General features: G+C 38.4%; 1 protein-coding gene across 4 annotated transcripts in view; it reads right to left on the reverse strand.

The window, feature by feature from the left end:
• The window catches only part of LOC138182023 (1-phosphatidylinositol 4,5-bisphosphate phosphodiesterase epsilon-1), a 125155-nt gene that overhangs the window by 22278 nt on the left and 78823 nt on the right, over window positions 1-24054 (reverse strand). For 3 of the 4 annotated variants that reach the window (XM_069117491.1, XM_069117488.1, XM_069117490.1), the window contains exons 4-7: window positions 19122-19462; window positions 15772-16100; window positions 14799-14944; window positions 12253-12448 (exon numbers count right to left, since the gene is read on the reverse strand). In XM_069117491.1, coding sequence (XP_068973592.1) covers window positions 12253-12448; window positions 14799-14821 — 219 coding nt within the window. In that variant the 5' untranslated portion in view covers window positions 14822-14944; window positions 15772-16100; window positions 19122-19462. The remainder of the gene's footprint in view (window positions 1-12252; window positions 12449-14798; window positions 14945-15771; window positions 16101-19121; window positions 19463-24054) is intronic. The other variant, XM_069117489.1, reaches the window with a different exon arrangement.

Consider the following 24054-nt stretch of genomic DNA (forward strand, 5'->3'; position numbering starts at 1 on the left):
TCGATAAATTATTCGTAATATAATAGAAGCTATTCCTTCGTAAAAAAAAAGCAATCCATTTCATTCTCAAATCTTTGCACTCACCGAAGAAGAAGTACTCCGAATATATTTGATAGCATCTGTCGTATAAAAAAAGACATTTACGAGAGAATGAAAATTGATTACAATACACGAAAAGATGGTTGACTGTGAAGTGTGATTGATGCGTTTGTGTATTATGGACACTACGTAGCAAACAGAAATAAAAGGATATAAACGAAGAAAAAGGACATTTCACGAATTTCACGAGCCAATCGAGAAATAATCTCGTCGTGACGATTTAGGATAACGCGTTACTTCTTCTATTTTATTTGTAGATTAATTAAATTTTGGCAATCGTGTTACAAATTCTCCGTGTATTTGAAACAGAAAAGAATTCAAACGTAGTAAAACAAAACAGAGCTCTGTATTAAAAATCTAAATTCACTATATTTCGCTTTCTCTTATAATCGTAAAATAAGTGTAGTAGCGGCAGTAGAATCAAGGTCCTCGCGAAGTAGAAGAAGATATCGCGGAAACCTTAAAAGTAGCTTTACCTAGATTGTATAGGAATGACGTCTGCAATTTCAAACTTATTTTGGAAAAGTAATGGAATCGCGTTCGACTCGAGAAGCAGGCGATTTTGCTCGAAAACGTATTCTACGAATTTCTTATCACGTAAGAGTCGAAAAATACCACGAGTAAATGTAATACGAGTTTCTGAAATTAGCTCAGTCGCATAGGATACTATTCTATGCGATGAAATCCTTCTGGAAAGCTCGTAATATTTGCAAGATGTTTATGCGTCGAAGCGTAACATCGAATATCGATATGACTAAGTATACCGTAACAACGTGTCTGAAATTTACGTCTAAATAAAAAAAAATATCTTTTTACACGCATAAAGATACAAAGAAAAAAGAAGCAAAGAAAAAGCAGGGAAGAAATTAAAGCAAAGTAAACAACGCGATCAAACGTTACCGACAAAAAACCTTAACAAAGCTGGAATTTGTCAGCAGCATTATGGAACGTATACTTGGTGTTCTTGGAATATCTGCTAACTGCTACTAGACCCTTTAGATTTACAGCTTCTGCTCGGGACCGTTCCGAGGTGACAAACCTCTTTGTCGAAAGAATTAAGGCCGTTGAAACTGAAAATCCAGCATCTTGGGCTTGGTTGCTGTCACGATCAATTTTACGATGTTTACGTAACAATAAGAAAATATATGTACGTATCTTGTTAAGATAAATGAAACTTTTCGTAACACTGTGAAAAAGTTGTCACCTGCTAAATTAATTTTTATGCTAACAAACTTTATATTTCATCTAGAACGAGTCATTTTATTTATGTATTTTGTAATATATTCGAAACAGCAATCTATATTCCCTTTTTATTAAATTATTCTCCCGCTACGAGAATTCTAATACATCATAGATCTTTTACACGTCATAGCGTTACTTTTTTCTTTTCTGTTCTTATTTCTTTTCCGCGTAACGAGTTTGAAATTAATTATTATATAACTTATATAACGTGTACAAAATTCACAACATTTTTATCAAAGGATTCCCGACGATATCCAACGGCACGGCGTTGTATAAAATTGAAAGTTGATATCGATAAGAGACTCGTTACGCGTATAATCGCAATTGTACCAACGATTTTACTATTTATCAAAGTTGAGAGTTTACCATTGTATGTATATACGTAGAACATTACGTAATTTTGATTAATATCGAATGATATTTTATTCGGTAGTCGCCAATTACAATACGATCGACGTTTTGACAACTGTTTTACAACAAAATCGTAGATTGTGTCGTCTTCTGTTATTTCGCCAGGTTAGATAACAGCGAGAGATCTAAAGAAAATCTCGCTGCATAACTTGGGAATATCGACTACAACAGACGCTTGTTAAACTCTAGTCACACTGGTTATTGTTGTTCCACCGGTTCCATCGTAATCTGGAACAAGACTTGTTCGCTCGGTGTTCTAAGACTAATTCGGTTGGTGATCAGAACTAAACTGACTATCTTTAGAAACAACGAAGTTTCGCAAGGGAAGGATCGATACGGATACTGGAAATTGTCGAATCTTCTAAGATAAAACTCACAGTTTAAGCTTACGGTTTAAACATAATCGTTTAACATAATTGTTTAATATTATATACGAAAAGTGTTCGTAATATTCTATTCGTAATATCGTTACGAATTTTCCAGACAAATATACGTACAATAATAGAGATCACAAAATACGAGTCTCGCGTGACTAACCGAAGCAAGTTATCCATAATGATTAATTACACGATGACCACGACTCTATTTATCAGCCTTAATCTACGGAGAATAGACGTAAAAATACTATACCACAAAAATTAGACGTCCATCCTAGAATAATTTCGAGATACTGAGAAAAAAATTAGAAAAAAGAAAAAAAAAGAATAAATTTGCATTCAAATTGAGATACGTATAGTACAGTACTTGGTGTAGTTCCGAGTCTCTTCTCGTGAAAATCAAAAAAGTTCACTTTTGTATAGGTGGTTTATGACGACAGGGCTATTAATTTCCCAAGTACTTTTTAATCGAAGAAAAGTTCAGTAATGAAACTGTGGTAAAACATGCCTTTACAGACTTCCTTATATCTAAGAGTACAGAGTTTTTTTTTAATAAAGGTATAATTTTATTTTACGTCGGTGAAAGTATGTCGAACGATATTTTCGCTAATTCAAAATTATTACGAATCGATTAAAAAATTGTTTTAAGCGAAAGAATATCTTACCTTTCCTTTCGTCCCTTTTTAAAACCATTTTTAATATTTATATAATCAGAATTTTCAACGTTTACGAAGTTTCGCTCATATTCCAGCTTACACGTTTAAATTAAAATGTTATATCATAAAAGATCACGTAACAGATATACAGCCGTTTCAGATGTTGTAACGTCTCGCAAATTATTTTTATCACAGTAGTACGGAAACTTTATAATAATTTCGATAGATGTAATAATACGTAATAACGATAAGTGGTACGTAATAAATGTAATTACGCGACTATAGAGGGTGACATGTATATTGGTATTTTAGAACACGAAGACACTTGTAATATACCCTCGTTAATTATTAGTTATCAAAAGCGATATATCATTTTGAATTTGCACGATTACGGTGGTCCAGTGGTTTCAACTTAGAATTAGTACGTAAACGTAGCTACGAGAATACAACGATAGTATTTGTATTAAATTTATATTACTCGTATATTTGTATACCGTAAGAAACAATCTCCGTCAATCCTAGTTCTTGCTATCGTCAGAGTCGATAATATTAACACGATCTATTACGACACAATCTGCTCTCGAGTTTGATAGCTGACGATTAGTCGTAGCTCGAGGCGAACCTAAACGTCACGATCGCGCGCGTCACCATCTCCTTCCGAAGGTCTTTTCTAAAACGTTTCAGTCATTTTTCTTACCTACACCGGGGAAAAAGAATCGCTCGCTCACGAAAGAGGTCTACGTCCTCGTAATAGCGAGTGTGCCGTGACCGAGCTTTATTTCGCTAGACCTAAGAAAAAGAACATTACGGACATGGCAGTGGTTCGAATTAGACAGTACGTCTAACTGTCAAAAGATACGCACATTTCCACTGTACTCTCATAGAAAGAAGACTAAATAGAAAACATCCCACTGACCTCACTGAAGAAATAAAACGGTCAAACTAGAAAGTGGGGGTAGCCATCCACACGTTATTTGGCAATCAAGCTAGAAAAATCGATCGAATGTCCAACTGGACCAATTGTAAAGTATAAATTAAATAATAACAAAAAAAAAAAAAAACAATTTCCACCGTACACGGATCGAAAGAGCCCCTGCCATTGTTCCAACGTAAAATGGGAAGGTTTTTATCGTTAGACGAAATTATCAGCGTTGCGTTTAGCCACTTTACGGCTTCGTGCACGGCGCCAGCGAAATCTTGCTAAATCACTTTCGCGCAAAGAGTGCTACGAGCTTTCAGCATTCGTCGTGTGTACATGCATGTACCTTATGTATATGCGGCCATTGAGTCGTTTCACTCGTATTTATGTAATATGCGAATCATAATATCGCGCAACCGGCGTATTTGCACGGAGTTTGAGAAATTCTTGCCTATTGTTTATACGAAGCAGTCGGTTATGTCGGGTTTATCATCTTTTAAACGATACGTACTTAATTTCACGAGCCATTACTCGATGCGTTCACGTACTTGGAAATAAAGTCAGCGTGTCAAGATTTCCGATATCCTTTATGAACCACCGTAAATTAAACGAATTACGTTTTTCATATTTTTTCATTTCTGCGATGAAAGATCCGACAATCTCGTCAGCTATACTTCGCCAGCCCGTTACCGTTTCTTCGCCTTGTTATTTTTCCCCGTTCTCGAATAATCGTATAATAAATTTTCCGAACATTTTATATATTTCTCTAACGAAAAATTCGACGAATTCGTAACTCTAAAATTTCGTATAATAAGTTTTTCGAAACAGAGTATATCCGTAGGTGAACTGGGTCGTTGTTGACGATTCGAGCGAAGCTGGGAATTTTCACAGACTTTTCTCTGAACTTTTATTTTTATTGAAAAAAGTTTCGAACATTTGATTTAACGGGCGGCCGTATGATGTAGCAGAGGCCTTGACGGGTATCCTAGAATTTGTTCACATTTTTTGGAACTCTAAGATCGTAAAAATCTGAGGATTCGGCATAAATGAGTTTGCTCGCAGCGTTTGAGAATCGAATTAATATTTAATATTGATTTATAATCGTTCATTCTCGAGTATTTAACGTAACATAGTCGTACGCAAAAAATAGATACTGTTGCAATTTGTAGAACTCGTGTCAACAACTACTTTCGTATAAATTAAAAAATTATAGCTATCTATGTAAAAATCATGCAAAAACTACGACATTTAAAATATCTATTCAGATCTATCACATCGCGTGTTAAAAATAACGAAACTTTTACTTTTCTCGCAAATTCTCATAATCTACCACGTACGAGAAAAGCGCCAACTAAGTGCACGTTATGTACGGTATTAGCACATTATACACATTAAGCTACGTTTTAGTATTTTTTCTAAGACGTTGCAGATATTTATTAGAGTTTCGTACTCTTCGTAATGGTTTTACTAATTTTACGGGATTATAACTAATTTTAATCGCTTTAGTGGCTTTTTTGCTTTTAGTAGCTATTTATTATCGTCATTAGTTTGTAACTTATTAATAAGCGTTCTATAAAAAGGGTGATACTCGAGCCCAGTTGGCAACTCGTACAAATACGAATAACACAACTCAAGATAAAAATGTCAAATTAATCGAAATAAAATGTGTAATGGATGCTGGCTAAGAGCGTCAAATATAGTTACGTTCGTTACTTATCCTTTCGGTGAAACTATCTCGCTGGCATTTGCTTTTTCCCTTCGATACACATGCACTAAAATTCAATGCACGAAAATTCGATATTCTAAAATGTAAGATCAGCTGTTCGAAGAGCCAATATGTTTATCACTCGGTTAAGCAATAACTTGGTAAAGTACAATTTTGCGTATATGCAACCTTGCACATTTCTATCGTACAAGAACGTCTCATTGGTGAAATTACCGGTTGCGAATACCTAGTTATCGTTCATAAGGCAGTTGTTATTTTTACATTTTCGTGCTTCCTCGTATCATTATACAAAGTGAAGTGATTTCGTATGCAAAAATAAATGGAAAATGTCAGGCAAAAGTTTTTAATACGAAGCTTTGTCTCCGAGGAAATTGAATTCGAAAATCCTGCGAGAGCACGTGCATTTCACTGGCAGGTAAAATCCGAAAATTTCCATTTTGACGAAGCTTTGTACGTAGACGGAAAATGGAATGATGAAATCAATCCATCGTATTATTCTTCCTATACATATGTATATTATTATAAAACTTTGTTGATGGAAAATACCTCTGTATAAAATAGATGTACGTCGTTGACTCGATCGCGTAAACAATCTTTATGTATTTATACCGTATATTACAAAATGCAAGTCAAAATAAGAACCGCGTAAACCTTTCACGTACAACGAAGACTTTTACGTTTTCCTATGAAATGTTTGTATATAAAATAGCAAAATTATCCATATTGTATTTGTTTATTTTAACTTTATTTTACTTTTGACATTTAAATTCTTAATTTATCTCAGATAAATGGTAGTCAATAAGATTACACGTAGAAAATTAACTCTGTTTTATCGAGTTCTCTAATTGGATAATGTTCCTTCTAAAAATAAATTTCGACCGGTAAGTAGAGTTCTTGACGTACGAAATTTTTGCGGTATCATCTGGCATATCGTTATAATCGTTTGCTCGCAAATTATCGCTTGTGTTACTTCCCCTATCGATATTATAATTAACGATAGTAGACCTCTGTTTCGCTCATCGTTTAATCGCGTTATCTGTTATATTTCTATATAGATCTTTTACCGAATATAACGTTGCCTGACAATAAGTTATCAATTTATGACACAATCGAATATCTTTCCTCGTGACTTCGATTATTACTTCGATTATCTGACTCTCTTTCTCTCTTTCTTTTATCATGTATCAAAATACAGCTTCTATTCCTTGTGCAAGATAAATTAGCTGCATAAATCTATTCTAAATAATCATACGCATAAATCTATAAATATAGATAGCTCGTACTTAACGCGTATAAACGTACAGTTGTGATATCCTCTCAAAACACTTTATTTATGAAAATAAATTATAGTATAGATATACATATACGAAATTACACAATTAGATGACGCGATATAACAACGGTATAATAATTTCAATTTACATTTTCTTATAAATAAACAATTATCGTTGAGTTACTAGGGCGTTCGACAAAGATGGCGTAGACGTTAGTAAAATACGTAAAAATAGCACGATACAAGTCACGCTTAATTATGCGAATATTGTTTGTTAAAATATTCAAAGGAGCCGTGAGACTAAACCGTGTTCTGGATCTTTCAAACCGACGATCATTAGCGACAAGAGCAAGTAGTTTCCGCCGGCCTACAACCATCGTTGCTGCTGGAGGCCGATAGAAACCCCTAACCTTATCGCTATACGTTTCCTCTTCCCTCTTCTTTTTTCTCTTTCTCCATTATTTCATCCTCGTAACAGATACAATCACAATAGAAATTCAGCTTCATATTTGTGCAAAATCCTATAATTAAGGCACGAATTAAAAACGTAAGGGGCATCGCACATAAACGTGCAAATATTAAATATTTTAATAAGCGATCGATACTCGTCGAATTCTGCGAACTTGCTTTTTATCTGTGACAACGTTGACCCATGAAAATGATCGTACAAGAGTACGGTGGAAAAATAACGAAAAGATACGTTTCTCAGATTTATAATTGAATATAATTAAATTTGAGATAATTAAGATATAATTAAATTTGATCTTGAAAATACCTGGAATTAAAGCATCCAACTATATCGTATAATTAGAAACGGTATCGATGGATAATGATACCGAAATTCCTCGATCTTTTCATTTACTCTGTTATTCCGATCGTCGCGCAGCAACCTCTGAGCTTTCCAAATACTTTCGCCAAACGAATGAAACCGTACAGTATAAAGACCGTTATGTCGCCTCCTTTCAATCAACTCACGAAAAGGACCATGAGCCACAATAGAGTCAAAGTAATATCCCTGGTATTGCTCGGTCGTTTGTAAGACTTCCCTTGAACGGTTCTTTGACACACGAGATACCTAAGATTGGTTTACACTCGCACACAGTTAAGATTCGGTAGTTCTAGTTCGTCTTTCAACGATTCCGATGGAACCGAAACTTGTACGGTTAATTAAAAACGTCGTACATAAAAAATATAGGGACCACGGAGGCAATTAAAAATTTTCTATAAATTACGTTCGACCGTTCGTGTAAAATAAATCTTATTTGTTTATTATCGTTATTGTTATTACTTAATGTATCGTTTAACTTGATATCGTTCGTTAAATCGTCGAGACGGAAATATACAACGACAGACTTTTAAAGACATAATTAACGAAGAACGGAAAGAGAAGAATTTGCTAATCGTATTGCTCGATCTAAATTTAAACTGGAATCTTCTGTTTCTAGGACAACTGATATATATCACTGTAACTGTCTAGTTGATTCGTGGATTTTCTTCCCTAAATTTCATTTGTGGAACTCGTATCTTTAGAAAAATCAACATTCTACGTTGAACGTTTCGTTCTATTCGCTTTAACTTTTGTTCCGTGATAAATCGTTTGCGCGTAAGCTTAACGCTCAGAACCGACACAATTAAAATACGTACAGCGAACTTTTTTCTTTCTTTGCTAACGTATGAGAAAGCATAAAGTACGATTATAACGTATGTAATTCGCGACACAATTATTTACAAATATAAGAACTAATCGGAAATTACTTGTATGTAAAAGTTATCTATACACGTGACACCTTGAGCGTCGCGGTTGATAAGTAGAACGAACAGACACTCGTTACTCGGAAACGAAATTAATGGGTTAAAATACGAAGCGTGTAATTGGTTCTAAACTAATACGGTCGCGTCGACAACGCAGCTGTAATGTATAGCAACGGTTAATAAATAAATAGTAATAATTAACGAATATGTCACTCGTAACGTATTTTTAAGAGTATTTTTAGCGCGCGTTCCAAGGATTATTCAGATATTTTTAAATCGTCCAATTGTTTATCGTACATCATACGCGATTGTTCACTGAATTTCTTGTCGCTTAATCGAATTATCACCACCTATGAGCCAATTTGCTGGTAGATTTGCAGTTACGGATGAATACTTTGCTGCACGGCAATTATATGCTAGAATTATTCGTACATCGAAGACTTTATGGTTGAGGCGTGCTGGATTTCGTTGCAGCGATTCCGAATAACCCGACTGCACGAGAACGAAATGCGTTTAACGACGCATTTTTATTCTTATTCCTTGCCGTTACTCCTGCCAATTCCTTCCAAATCCACGATATTTCATTCGGCCAATATATATCATTGTTATTAACTATTTTATATTTCAGAGTAACCGTCATATTTTATTTATAAACGATCGGAGAGCTTTAGCGCGAAAAACCAATTCACAGGCATCAAATTGAAGCGAAATGCAGAAAAGCGGGGAAAACGATAATAACTTTTTTTTTTATCGATTATCAATTTCGCTTTAAACGAGAAGAACGTATCGGTAGATAATAATATGTTTTATTGCTTTTGACGTATTTCGAAACTCAAACCGCTCGATATTTTCACGATTATACGTAATATCGTGATTAACGTTAACTCGCGATTAGTTTTAGCGTGTTACAAATTATCGAATAAAAAGAAAATCCGATATTGCGTATATACGATACTGTACGGATGCGACGAAGCAGCCTATTCTAATTGTCTGTAATTTAATTTTACTGTATTGTACGCGAAGAGACAGAGAAATAGAAAGAGACAGATCGTTGGCTAACCAAGTAGACGGATAGATCAGACTAGCTGTAAAATACGAATAGAAAATTATTATTCGCGGTAAGATCGATAAACCAACGTCTAAACGAAACAAGTTAAATCACGCGTTAAAATAAATCGTGCATGAACGCGATATTACGATATTTCAGCCGGCACTTTCGCTTTCTTTTCCGATAATTATCGTTGAATCGTCGAGCGAGAATCCAAGAAATATGACAAAGAGACGGTGGAGAATCGATCACGCACGCGGTCTTTGCTTTCGATGCTAGTAGCTCGTATCGGTGTTTCTTGCTTTAAAGTGGTCAAACGAAAGGAAAGGGTTGGTAATTTGAGTAGCTCTGTGATATCTCCGGGCAACCTTTGGCCTCGTTCGCTGCTCGTATTCCATGGTTCGACGCTTTCGGCGGAGGTCGGGGGATGTACGGATTTTATCGAGGAACTTGCTTGGCCAGATGCCAAATCGTACGTGTAAGTTCGCCGTGAAATCATCCGATCTCACAGTTCGTCTCTTTTCTTTTCACGTACTTGCGTCGTTCGACGCGTTCGAACAAGTATGGTAGGAAAACGGTGACCGATCCGGCACATCGTCGCGCGTCCTCATTCATCCTATCGACGTTCGTTATCTACCTCGATGCGACAAAATCGTTAAGAAATCATCGGCTTTCAGAAACGCTTCAAACACAAATCGCTTCGAACAGAGCGTTTTACCATGTATCGGAATTATATGGCCGAAAGATATATCCGAAGATAAATGCCTCGGAAGACTATACAATTTGACTGAATACAGATATCGCGTGATATCGAGCTTAGAATTGATTTAGGCTGAAACACAGTTTGATCTAGAACCGAATCGGAACTGAGATGGAACAGAGTTTGAATTGGAACAGAATCGAGCTAGAACCAATAGCGAACTGCTATTGGATCGGTGCTGAATTGATATTGCACCGATACTCATCTGTTTGGGCAAATGCATTGGCATTTAAAGGCCTTTTTTCGTTGCACACGAAAAGGATAAGTCAGAAAGATACTCGAAGATCGGATTTTCTGATCGAGCGAGCCAAGCTTCGATCGGGGCACGCGTACGAATTCGTTTAAAAATCACTTACAACGATGTCGAATATTCCTTAGGCCAGACATCGTTTTTACTCGTACGTACTTTCTTTGCGCGTAATTTGGCTTAAGATATTTGATTTGTTCGAGACAGCGGTCTTCTCTGTATAAATCTAGAAATTGTTTGCTAAAAGTTCCCCGCAATCGTATTTTTTACTATGTCGTCCAAACTTATACGAGGTTTACCGTTCGATAATCGAAGAATCGATAATCGTCCTTCTTGCTAATGGATAATTCGAAGAGAGATTTTGTTAATATTTACCGTACGGTTCGTTATACTAAAAGTATATCAAAACGCATCGTATATTCGTATTTCCTCGCAAAATAACAATATCCTTTCTTTATTTACTCGCGTTAGAAATGTTTCAACATTTTACTTTTTATATTATATATGAAGCAGAATGGCACGTACGTGTATCGCATATGTGCCTTACGCAATAGATTTTATAAAGTGCAAAATCCGACAATTACCGAGCGAACGCGCTTTCCGTGTTTTTAAATGTAGGTCGGATATCGAATATCGGAAAAATGCATTCGAATGAAAAATTTGCTCACTCTGTTGTCTATTTCGGTATTTATATTTTGTGGCCGATACCTATTTCCGATGTTAAAGATATTAAAGGAAAGACACTCACCGGTGACCTCGATCGTTTAATTGGCGTTAAGGTAATCGATGGAAAAACGAAACCTTCGAAATTTTCGAACCACGATATTCCTTCTAATTTTCGTTGTTTCGTTCTATTTTTATTTCTCCATCGTTTCTGCCGTGTCGTACGCGCGACAGATTTTCGCGAATTTTCTATTTTGCTCTTTCAGTTTCCGTGTTTGCGCGAAACAAACTCAAGTGGTTTGTTAATATCCGATCGTGTCGAGATCCTAGTTTATATCCATACGAGTGAAAAACTTCGCTCATCGAATTTTCGAACGGGCAACTAACTTATTAATAGAAAGCAAATGAAACACGTATAGCACCTATGCAATTATCTCTTCTAATCGAAGCACAAAGCTCGATTATGTAACCACAAATCTTTATTGCTGCGTAAGTTCTCGAAATAGAACGGAAATAGAGGAATTATACCGTGGAGACGGAAATATCTGTTACAAAGCACTAGGTTGGAAAATTTGTAATCCGACGAAGCAAGTAACAAATAAACTAGAAATTTTATCCCGATGTATACCGATCTATATTGCAATTTACGTAATACATTTATGTACGTAATACATTTCGATATTCGGATAAACTTCGATACTTAGGAATCCACGAACCTTTCGATCAACGCGTTCCAGTTACACCTTCTTTCTCGTCGTACAACGACGCGCAAAGAGAACGAGCGAGCTTATTTTTGCGGAAGCTGTGCGAGGGCAAGTAACGTATATGTACGGGTCATCGGACTTAAATCGATGGTTAGCGTAAAGCTTAATTCGCGAAGGTAGCAGTATATGACGCGATATAATAGGAGCCGAACGAGGCTCTGTCTTGGCTTCGAAACTCCACTTTATCGTTAGAATTACCGTGACGTTTTATGCAAAAGTTTCAAGGTCCGCCTCGTCTCGTCCTTTTCATGGTGGCAGCAGCAATTTGCTCGGCGGCTTGTGGTAATTACGGAGGAATAAAATTTAATGGGTTACCTTGGACTCGAATGCGATGACTTCCCGCAATTCCCGCAAAAAAGCTCCAAAGAACGGCACCACTGGACACTCTGGCATTGCCAAGGAGCGAGCAAGCGCGAGCTCATACTCGGGAGACAAAAGGGCGGAGGATAGATTTTCCAAAACTGGTACTGGGTCGTTTACACTTTGCCAAAAGGGCTTTAGCTTGTGGCACCTGTAAGAAAGCGTTTCGTATTCCATTATAAAACTGAAATCAGATACGTACGATCTATCTGTTTATAAACATAGATACGGAAGATCGTTTTCCGTTGCATCCTACGGACGAAACAGAGAAAACGAGAGGAAAAGCCTGCATACCCTGTGTAATAGTCGATCGTTAATATCGCCTTTCGGACGTAGTAGGCGGCGATAGCGCGGACGCTCCATCTACTAAAATTTCAACTATTCGCTTAATCGCATAGTTTCCGAAAGTAAAACTCAAGTGCGAGCATATAACGCGAGGTAAATTATAAGTATACGACCGCATCGAGGACAATGGTGGTGTGTAGGACGATGGTCGAGCAGCGGCAGCAGCTTTTATCTTCTTTTCGTTCGCGGTTACGAAGGTTGGTGGTTTTACGATGTCGCCAATAAAAGCTAGTTTATTTTTTCATTCGCTCTTTCAAAGCGACCACAAGAGCACGATTCGATGGCGCAGCTTGTCCCTTTGGTTATAAATTTGCACGAAAGCTCGAGATTTTTGACAGCGGGAGAAAGTTGTAGCTGAATTTACGTGCATCTGGCGATGATTTAATTCTTTGCGCTAAGTATAGCCGTTGTCGTCGCTGATGTAACAATACTTTTTCATTTTTTCCTCGTCTCGTTAACTTATAACTCACCTTTGTCCTGACGTTTCGTTCGACCGACAAAGCGAAAGTAGTAGCAAGTAATTTAATTAAAAAGTTGCTTCGAACGTGTACGTAGCTATATGCACACGCGTTTCATATTTTACATTTTTCAACATGGATATAACCGTAAGATAGCGTCTATGAGATTTCAACGGTGTTTGTTTTTACGACAGTTCTGTAAATATTCGCCGTGAGGCATCATATATGTACAAGCACCCTTGTACGTCAAATTCAAGCACTACTATTGCTACTAGCTTTTAAACGAAGCGCCGTATTTCACAACATGTATCATTCTTCTTTTATTTTTTTAACGTCTCGTGCACTTTACCATAGCGTCCATTGTCTACGTAACGAACTGACTATTCGTCGTACCGGTTATGAATCGATTCTTATTTCCAAAATAATCGAAAGCCTTCGGTCGTACACGATAATTACGAACGTATTCGCTACGAATAATGGCAAAAATTTATTCCTGTAAATGATAAAACCTTCTCTGTTTTTCTTTAAAAAATGCATATGCCTCGTATAAAATATACAAATTTTTTTGAACGCAAATATAGTTTCTTCTCATAATTGCTTTCATGCAGAATACGCATTTTCTAGGACGAGAGGGCACAGTTTACGTTTCTCCATCGAAACCACAAATTTTTGCGTTACTTTTGCGAAATTTTTTGCGGAGATTCGCCGACTAAGAAGTAAGAATAACATATCGGACAAGAGTCCGTTTGATTTTAGATAGAAGCGAGGAAAGAGACAAAATAGTAGAAATACGCGAAGACGATGGAAAAATAAAGTGGAAAGAAGTATCGAGAAAGGAGAATCGGAAGAAAGTCTATTTACAGTCGCGCGAGTGCCGAATGCCATATGCGAAAGTATTCCGACATCGCGTAAGACCGAAGGAAGGATCTTTGAAGGTGAAAGGACGAAACAGCGGACTACTAACGACGAATCAAAGTTTAGGAAAAGAAGGACGAACCGGGGAATTTTACAAAAAGGACGTGTATCGTCGCGAGTGAAACGTTAGCCGAAGAGATTTTCCAAGGTCGACGAAACTTTGCCAAAATCTTTGATATAATGGCGAGTCGAGTCTCGTTTTCGCGAATCGAGCAAAGGTTAAGGAGAATATTAAAAACTTTGTAAATCGATATCGTTGAACCAGAGGAGACCGACAAGTTTTGCCAATCTTGAACTAAAGCAGCTTTCTGCTGGGATAGCGATTAACGCTTAAAACGTAAGTTTAAATAGCGTTTTACTTGAGTTGCTAAGACCAAGGATTATAGGGTGCCTTCGGGACGCCTATTATTTCAATAGACCGGGGTTAATCGATACGAAGGCTTATCGAAGCTGGACGCGTCTACGGTGCGCTGCTGCGGCGTTACGAAGTTTCCAGAAATGACTTCGAATTAGGTGAAATCAAATTTGAAGTTAAGCTAATTAGCTTACATTAAAAGCGAAAAACGAAGCTGGAAAGAAAAATAAACGACGTAAATTCTCGCGTTATGTTTCCACGATAACCTGATTTTATTCCAATACGTGGGAAATTTAAGCTTTAGCGAATGTCGTGATCGTCGATGTTTCGCGTTGTACGCTTTAATTAATTACATTCGTCTACTATGCACTTACGTTTCACAACCGAAGGAGGAGAAACAGAGAACAAGAGATGTACGGATAACTTACTTGAGACCGGCGACAATTTCCATGGCTGAGTTAAAGTTTCCGGTATTCCAACAGGTCTGAGCTACTCGCAGGAAACAGGACAATACCGCCTGCCTTTCTTCTAACGTTGCGCCATTTGCGATCGCTTGAGTAACCCATAAGTTTACCTAAAGTTCCAAAATATCGATAATTATGCGAGTTACCGAACGTACTTGATACGATCGTTAACTTTGTTCGTTATGAACGTTTCCTTACACGCCGACTCAAAAATCACAGGACATCTAGTCTCAATGGGAATTCTACGTTTGACGTAAATTATTCATACTACGTTCTACAAAGTTTTCAAGGATCTTCTTGATATACTTGATAAACGGATAGAGCAGTAGCGTATATCTATATATATATATATTATGTACAATATCTATGCCGAATATATGTATGTATAACAATCTGTATCTGTCTATTTTTTCATCGCGATACCTAGATAAACGAAACTAAATAAATAATTGGCAAGCGCTTCACGGTTACCGACTTCGATTAACGCGCTGTTGTACGCAAACACTCGGTGGCCTATCGAGCAGAGTCGTCGTTCGTGCCGAAAGAAGACGAAACACTGAGAATCGCAAATAATTAAATTTCTTTCGGTCGAACGTAGCAACGGAACGAAAGACCACGCGTCCATGTAACCGAAAGCGTAATACGTAATGGGAGAAGGTGAACGCGACGATAGGGAATACGAAGAAGGAGAACAGCTTCGAATGGGAAATCTATGACGCGTAATAACTTGTAATAATTCTATTCCAGCGAACGCGGTCGATACGATCTTGTTTCAACGAACCGATGTCTTAATCCTATCCTGATAATTCTATTCCTTTCGATTCCCTGTTCTCTGCTGCGTTTTACTCGTTTCCTTTTTCTTTAAACGATCCTGCGCAAATATTTTCTTCGCTTAGACGTTTCGTCTAGTTTACCGAAGGATATTTCGAAAAATTACCTCGTTAAAACGTTTGATGAGCGTTCGAACGGAAGAAAAGAGGTTGGAAACAGGCCAGTTAGACTCTTCCTCGGTCTGGGTCGAGCTGTTCGTGGTGCTGGGATTGCAATAGCTGCGACTCGGCGACGGGGGTGGCCTGGCAGGTGATTTCGTGTTCTGATCTTGTGCCACGTGCCTGAGGTACTCTTCCGGTGGTATCTGGTAGAACAGCTGGTATTCGGTCTCCGTCAACCTGAGCGCCACCTCCTCGGGGAAGTGCAGCAGCTTGTGCAGATCCTCCAGCTCCTCAGAGCTCCGAGGCGGCTGCGGCTGCGGCCGCTTCTCCAGCTCTAATCGAACATCGTATAATACGTTCGCTTTAATATTCCTCCGTATAAAATGTTATACAAGCAGATTCGCTTCGAGTTTTTCAAGAAATCGATTTCTTCGATTATCCGCCCTTTAAAACTCACGAGGGACCGACGACGTAGGAACAACAACGTTGGAAATTGCCGTTTCCATCGAGCAAAATTCTTTTCTCCCCGTCTTTTCGCTTTCCAATAGCCTAGCAATTAGGGTAATTAAATTTGGTTCGCGCGGATGTCGAGTCGCATCGTTACGAGGAGGAGCAAGGATCAAAAAGCGAAAACAGTTCGATTACAGGATCGTCGTCGTTATAATTTTCTAACGTTTTCATTTCATTGAAACGAAACCTTTTCTTTTCGTCGATTTTCTTACGGATTATATCGCTATACAGCGATACATCTCGGTGGTAAACGAAGGCCAGGAACGTAACGAATCCAGCACGAGGTATACCCTCCTCCCTCTTTGCGACCGAAGGGCGAAAAAGAAATTGCCCGTACGTAAGAAGTTGCCAATTTCTCGAACAACCGATCGTAAACGTATAAACTTGGCGATCGATTTTCATTATTATCTTACTAGGTTTTACGTTGATGACGTTGATATTTACGAAAATACTTTTGCATAAGTAACAGCCTCGATCTTAACGTTCGGTCGCTAATGTATGTTATCGTTGCGAGTGTGTTAAACAAAATAGTTGGAATGGCAAAAACAACGAGTATAAATTGTTCGTTCGAAGGTTTCTATCGGAGGAGGAAGAGTGGAAAGTATACGTCGAGCAATATTATAAGGCGTTATTTCGAGCATGCCGACAATTTAAAATCCGTCCTAGTTCTGTCAAAAATAATTAAGATTGGCGCGACTCGTTGAGCCAGGCGTGTACCAGCATAATACGTGTACACGAGGGCTCGGAAAATGTGCAAGTGGCATCCATTTGCGGTGACAAGAATGAGCACTTGGATAATTCGACGCATCCGGAGTATGTATTACGAGTCGTCTTGTTATTAAAGTGATTCGTGACGTTATCTATTTATAACGGATTTAAGCGTATCGCAACGGACAACTCGATGTAAAATACGAATAAAATATAAATTACTCTTTGTTCGCGAATATCGAGCGAATTAAGTTAAACCGCGCGAATAGCTCCAGTTTTCACTTGCAATTTTAAACTAAAAGATCGTAGCATATCATCTAATTATTTCGTTTCGTATCGCAGATACGTAGACACGTATGTGATAATATTCGTACGAAATAGAACCGTATCATATTTGAATGCACATATTTAGCTCAAACATTTCAGAAATGGTCATTAATTACATTACGCTAACGAATATATGAATATCTGTACCGAAGATCCGTTCCGCTATAGCGCATTTGTTCAAAGCTACGCGTTCGTAGCATTTGACTATCTAAATATCTGGATGAATATATGCATGTTATGTATTTTAGCTACGTATCGATCGCAGGAAAACGAAATTTCGTGAAACTACACGTTTAGATAAAGGAACACGACGAAGCGTTTTCGAAAAATGAATCTAACGCTTAGAGAATTTAAGCTACTTTGAAGCTACTATAGGGTAGTGTTTCTCATAAAGGAATTAATTCTAACGAGAGCACATAACGTCTAACTTTCACAGATCTATAGTACGTTAAATCCCGCACCTTGAAACTTAACGATATCGTAGGTAGTTGAAAACTACCTGTCTTAATCTAGCTTTAGTACGAAGAATTTACACGAAAATCGTATGCTACAAGCTAAAGACGTTAATCAGATGTACGTACGATATACACGTAAACGATTAGGGATGCATTCTCTTCCAAAACACATCCCTTCTGTTCCGATTACCATAAACTACTACACGCACGTGTACAGCTGTATATTACAAGTATAGCAAGACACGTTTTCCATTCTTTTATCGCGGTTCAGCGAATCTCAATAACGCTCCTTCTATGAATCATGGAATATCATTTATAAAACACATTACCATAAATGGGATGCGAAGTTATGCGATGCAATAGTTACGACGCAAAGGCTACCAAACGTATAATTCCATAATTCGAATAATCAGTACACCGTAATCAGTCACATTTCGGTCTACGTTGCGAAAGAATTTCATTAAAATCAATTTCCTTCGTATCCCGCTCGAATATCTTACTGCTGTAATCAAAATATCGTAAAATCATGAAATAACAAAATAATGAAATCGACCGAACAGGTGCAAGCAAATATGATTAACGATTTACATCGTGGCGCAACATCGGAATGGAATTGCGAACGATGAAAATTTGTGCCCCGATGGAGCGTTCAAACGTTTCCGAGCGAAACATACAAAAAGACGAAAAAAAGAGTAAAAAAAACAAAAAAAAAAAAAGAAGAGAAAGGAGAAACAAACGTTTTCAAACGAAATCCGCTTGGTTGCGGGCGGCATGAAAATTTCATTTGTTTTCGCATCCCTGCGGACCAAAGCATATTGAACGAACAAAATCATAGCGGGTGACGGTGCAAACTTGACCTCGATTAAATTATTATGCTCCAAGGAGATGTCTCTTCGTATAGCAAAATTTATATCTTGCCTGCCGAAGAAGGAAACGCTATATCCTGTACACGTCGCATTGTCTCACTACGAAACAGAGACTCGGATGAAAAGAGAGAAACGATGCGAGAAGGAAATATCATAAAGGAACGGACGAAGGAAGCTACGTTGGAAAATTGTCTAAGAAATATGCGTGCGAAAGTGTGTAAAGAGTCGGAATTATACGTTGGTTTGGCAGAAGGAGCACTCGCAACATTTAAAGCGCGATGTAAGACGAGGTATTAGATTTTCAGTGTACCATTAGCTCTCGGCTTAATTCTCGGCTAAAATGCACCTGTATCGTTGGAACCGTAAGTATAAAGGAGCAATGTAGAATATATCAGCGTGTTCTTCCGATTTCTTCAAAACTCGATCCGTATCTCTACTTTTTAGTAGCACTTGTTAACGATTAAGACGTTGCTTAGACGGAAGATGTACCTTGAAGAATCGTTTCAAAACGCGATTATATCTTCGGACCAACCTTATCAGGTAATGATTCGGCCACGTGGGGTGGAGGAAGCGGAAGTGGCTGTACTATTCGTCGTTGACGGTGATGAAAACGGCTCTTCCACCCACGGCCACGGGTGGAATCGCCACTGTTCACCGTTGAAATCAGCCCGACGACCACGATGGGTAATCCCCACGTAGTTTTGCAGCCTGCATCAAGACGGCTCCATTGACCTCTACTTAACAGGATCACTAGGATCAGCTTTCGTCTTTCTCCTATTCTTTTCCGTGTCTTTCTTGTATTTTAAGAACCACCACGTCCCTTAGTTGGCCTGGAAATCAGAAAAAGAGAATCTCTGGGTAATTTAAACGTACTATTAAACCGCTAAAAGATAGAAGATACTGTTAAGTAAAGACGAGAGGAAGAAAGCGGAGGGTGAAGCTAGAGAAACGTACGTTCGAATAAATTTATTCCTAGAAGATACGAGTTAACGTAATTTTCTAGATATATCCGACAGTAAGATGACAAATAATAGGCTATATAGCTAAAACTCGCCAAAATATTGTACAGGCGATACGAAGATACGACTGGAAAACGACGATATTCTTGTCGCGTAACGGGGCAGAGGCAAATCGTTTCGCATAACTGACGAAATTATAAGGTTACGTAAACCATCGCGCTAATTTTTTCCATCGAATTATTTAAGCAATTTATCGTTTCTAAATTTCAATTAATATAATATACAACAATCGTGCTAGATATTAGTTAATTAATACACCGATATACCTATTTGACGTTTCTAATGTATTTAAATCTCGACATTTCGCACGGTATAACGAGACAAAGCGTTATCGTCTGCGCGTTGCGTAGCGCGTACAATATCGTAGCTGCATTACTCCAATAAGTCCAATACGTATCGATATCAATTAAATTATCTTCGCCGTTGTTTCGTCGTTTCTTTATCGACAAGAGGATTCGTTTCTGGTCAAAACTGCGCGCGCGTGATTGTCGCACAAAGGATTCGCTGGTATATTCGGGCAATGCCGAAAGGAACTTCCAGAAAGCGCAGCCACTCGTTGCAGAGATAGCTACGAACTGTCGTCAACGGAATACTGCGGCGAATCCAACGACTCTCGGAGGAACAATGTTAATTTCTGTTTCGTCCTTCTTTCTGGATTAAACGTCAACCGTTACGGCACGAGTACCTTTCCCAGACGCGCGCGTTCTTTCTGCCCATTTTTCTTTCTATTTCTCCACTTAACGCGCGACTTTGAAAAATGTTCCACCAACTACGGCCGACAATTTCGTTTATTCGAAAAATGTTGCGTATCTACCTTGCTACTTTTTAAATATCCTTACACGATATAAAGGTAAAACGGTACGAGTCTAATAAAAAAAAAAAAAAATGGTAAGTTCCGCTTAAACTTGCAAATCGTTCGAAGTTTCAACGTAATCTCTTTAAAAGTGGTCGTTCGCGGTAGTTTGCTCGACGACGAAATTCGTCGTCTTTGTAATAGTCGCAGAAACGAATCGGCAGTCGAAGAAATCGCGATTACGCGTCTCCATCGAAATTCTGCTTGTTTGTTCGCACTTTGCCAAGCGGTCGACTGGAAATGCTAAAGACGACCTTGAACGCTACGTAACGACCGTCCGGTTTAACGCGGATCCGCGGTAATTTCACAGAAGCAAAAAGCGGCAGAAGGGAGGAAAAGAAGATTAGGAATGCAATTTCGCGTGTGCCCATGTCGGTGGTTAGGGATGTGATTTTTATAGGGTCGGAAAGTTACGACTTTCTTAAAGTCAACCGTAAGTACCATCTGCTCTTTTTGAAAAAATGAAGTTTCGCGATTTTATTTACCTTTTATGCTCTTTAAACTTGAAAACCGTGGAATTACGTATCCTTTCAGCCGAGAATCGTATTTTCGAATGTAGCGAACATCCTTGTCGTTAAAATTGTTTGTCGAATTATTTAACGCTTTGCTTTAGAAAACGTTAATACTTTGTAGATTTTTCGCAGACCTTTTCACAGTCGCAAGTATCATCGCGCTAGTTTCACACAGCAAATCTTTGCTATCAAATTTTCTCAGTTCCACGCTTCGATAGATGCAACTGATCTTTGTCGAATTGACAAATCTATACTATGCGCGATCAAAGCGATCGTATTCCGTTTAAAAGGTTCCGGCAAGTGGAAAAAATATTTGCGATTCAAAATCATCGTATGCGTAGCAAAGTAGTTGGCAGTTTCGTACGATCGTTACGTCGAAATGGAAGTTAAAGGAAATTGCTAAAGAAAAGGCGCGACTGCTTTTAATTTGTGATTCTTTATGAGGCGACTCTTTCCGAGTTTTACGAAGTTCCTGGTTTCTTTTCTTCCGCGCGTACTATATCTACTCGCGCTTTGATCGCTCGAGCATTCGTCTTTCGATCGATCCGCGTATAGGCGCACGTCGACAACCTTACAATGCTGTTCGATAAACCAGCTGTGTACTCGAAAATCAAAGATCCGTTTATCTTTCACCCGTTTGATTTTACCTTTTTCCTTTACTTGCAGAAAAGACTTTCCTTTTGTTAAACGATAACGCTCGAGTCGATTATACTTCCACGCGACGAAATTAAATGCCGCGTCGCTTAAACATTTCTAAATACGTAGTTCACTCTGGTTATCGATGTTGCTCTGTACCGTGTCGTACCGAACCTGTGTCACGTTTTGCCTGTCTGGTTCCCACTCGCTTTGCAATGGAGGATTTTGGTCGAAACGACCACCGTTCTATGTTAAAAATATCTTAAGTTATCCGAATTCGGAAACTTTCTACTTGTTAGGAATACCGGATAGTAATAGATGGTACAGCGTATTCTCGCGAGAGCTATATTTATACGAAGCAATAGCAACTAGGTTTACCTTCGAAACGGTGCTGTTGTACAAGGAGGAACAATAGTTTACGAGCGAAGATTTCGTATACGTATAAGCAGCGCGTTGCTCAATTTGTTTCTGATACGATCTCGAAACGCGTACATACACATAAGCGCTTCCTGCAATTGCCTTCTGATTGCTATTAAACGCATTAATTTACAAGAGCGGATAATTAACGGGAAACCACTTCGAGGGAAATTGCTTCTCGTAATTTAATTTATGCTACTTATATCTATTTAAATAAAGGGAAAGGGAGAGGTAATCGAGTATAAATAGCTTCACGTCATTTCCAAAGCAGCGACTAAATAACTAAACGAGCAGGAGAGAGAAATTAACCAAGTTTAAATACGTTCGTGCGACTTGTAAAGCAACGAGGATTCGTATAATCGAGTATCGAAATTGTTAAAATCTCAAGAAACATCGATTACATGAAAATTATACAAAATTATTTCCCGTATAGTATTCGTTTCGCAGAAATTGTTCTAGATGAGTTTAGTTAAATAGTAATAAGATTTACCGACGTGGAGAATGAAGCGAAGACGTCTTCCTCCGTGTCAGTGCTACCTGCTGCATCGGTAAAGATTTCTAGGAAACTCTCGAAGACTTTAAGCAACGTGGGAACAACAAAGTCGGGTTAAAACTCGTACGAACATCGAACGTTATAGTTAGACTTTAGAGAATTTCGCTACGGAGCTCTGGTGGCGAGCGAAGTAGACCCGCCACGGATGATTCTGACATCGGCAAACGATGGACGAACAACCAGTTTGGATACCTCGATATCACGGTTCACACGGTAAACGCGGAGACCGGCAAAATGAAAATATCCAAGAATTCGTGTATGATATAAATTAAGATCGATCTTAGCGAACGCAGGATACAACTGCGCAGCGTATCGCGTGCACGCGAGTCGACACGTGCGAACGAACAGAAAGAAATTTCCGGCTATTCCATTTGAGCTCATTTTGCACGATGGAAGTTTATCTCGTTTGCACCTCGCACGCTGTACGATATTGCAGCACGCTCTGTTTTTTCGCTGCAGATTTTATGAAAACAGCGAACGTACTTACGTTCGCGAGAAAACTCCACCAGGGGGTAGAGAACGTTCTGCAACTTTTCAGGTTTATTAGTCTCGAGGGTGGTGCTCGTGTTCTTATTGAAACAAAGTTCCAGCGCCGCTGACTAATTGGGGGATACGTTTCTTTCTTTTGTAACCGCGCAGATTTTCAAGATCTTTATCTGGCGATCGCGCGATAAATATCGTACGTCTCGCTGCTGCTTCGGCGTTGATACCGCTTTTGCTTCGAAACGTTACCAGGACGTCGCGCGTGCGACACGGACAAGTACGGAAAACGCAAGACGCGAAACGTGTACTAACGCTATTGCGCGTAAATACGCTATTTACGAGTATTTTAGTAAATGTACGTTTACAGCGAATAACTAGTCGTTTCTATGCTTTTCCAGGTCATTCCCAAATTTTACCAACAACGTGATCACACTAGGCGGTCGTATTTCATCGTAGCGGTGAAATTTCAAAAAATTTCGCGTCACAAACGTACGTAACAGATTTCCGCGAATTTTGCCAATCATCGTAGATACGTGTAAACGTTATTTTGTAATTCTTACTTACAAAATACGGTGGCACCGTTTTACGAGAAAATTGCCACATCCTATATGCGTATTACGATTTTACACAGGTGGAAGATTAAAAAATGTTAAAAAGCCTGGAAGATTTTAGATTGGATTCGATAAATTTCGGTACCAACGATTTCGAATACGTCTACTTCGGGCGAGCTCGTGTGTTTTAAATCGTCCAAGCCATCCATCCATTTTCCGTGGCTTCGAATCAAATACGATGCGCTTGCAAGCAACTCGTCTTATTAATCCACAAACTGTCTGGCAAACGAACGAGTCAATTCAATTCGTCGGTCTTTATATCGGCAAATTAAACGGAAGCCGTATACCGGCAGCCGAGTTTTCATTATAACGAGGAAAATAAAATATTGGTCAGATAT

The sequence above is a fragment of the Bombus flavifrons genome, chromosome 7 (genome assembly GCF_040668555.2).
Source record: "Bombus flavifrons isolate JBK064 chromosome 7, iyBomFlav1_principal, whole genome shotgun sequence".
In the NCBI taxonomy this organism is placed as follows: Eukaryota; Metazoa; Arthropoda; class Insecta; order Hymenoptera; family Apidae; genus Bombus; species Bombus flavifrons.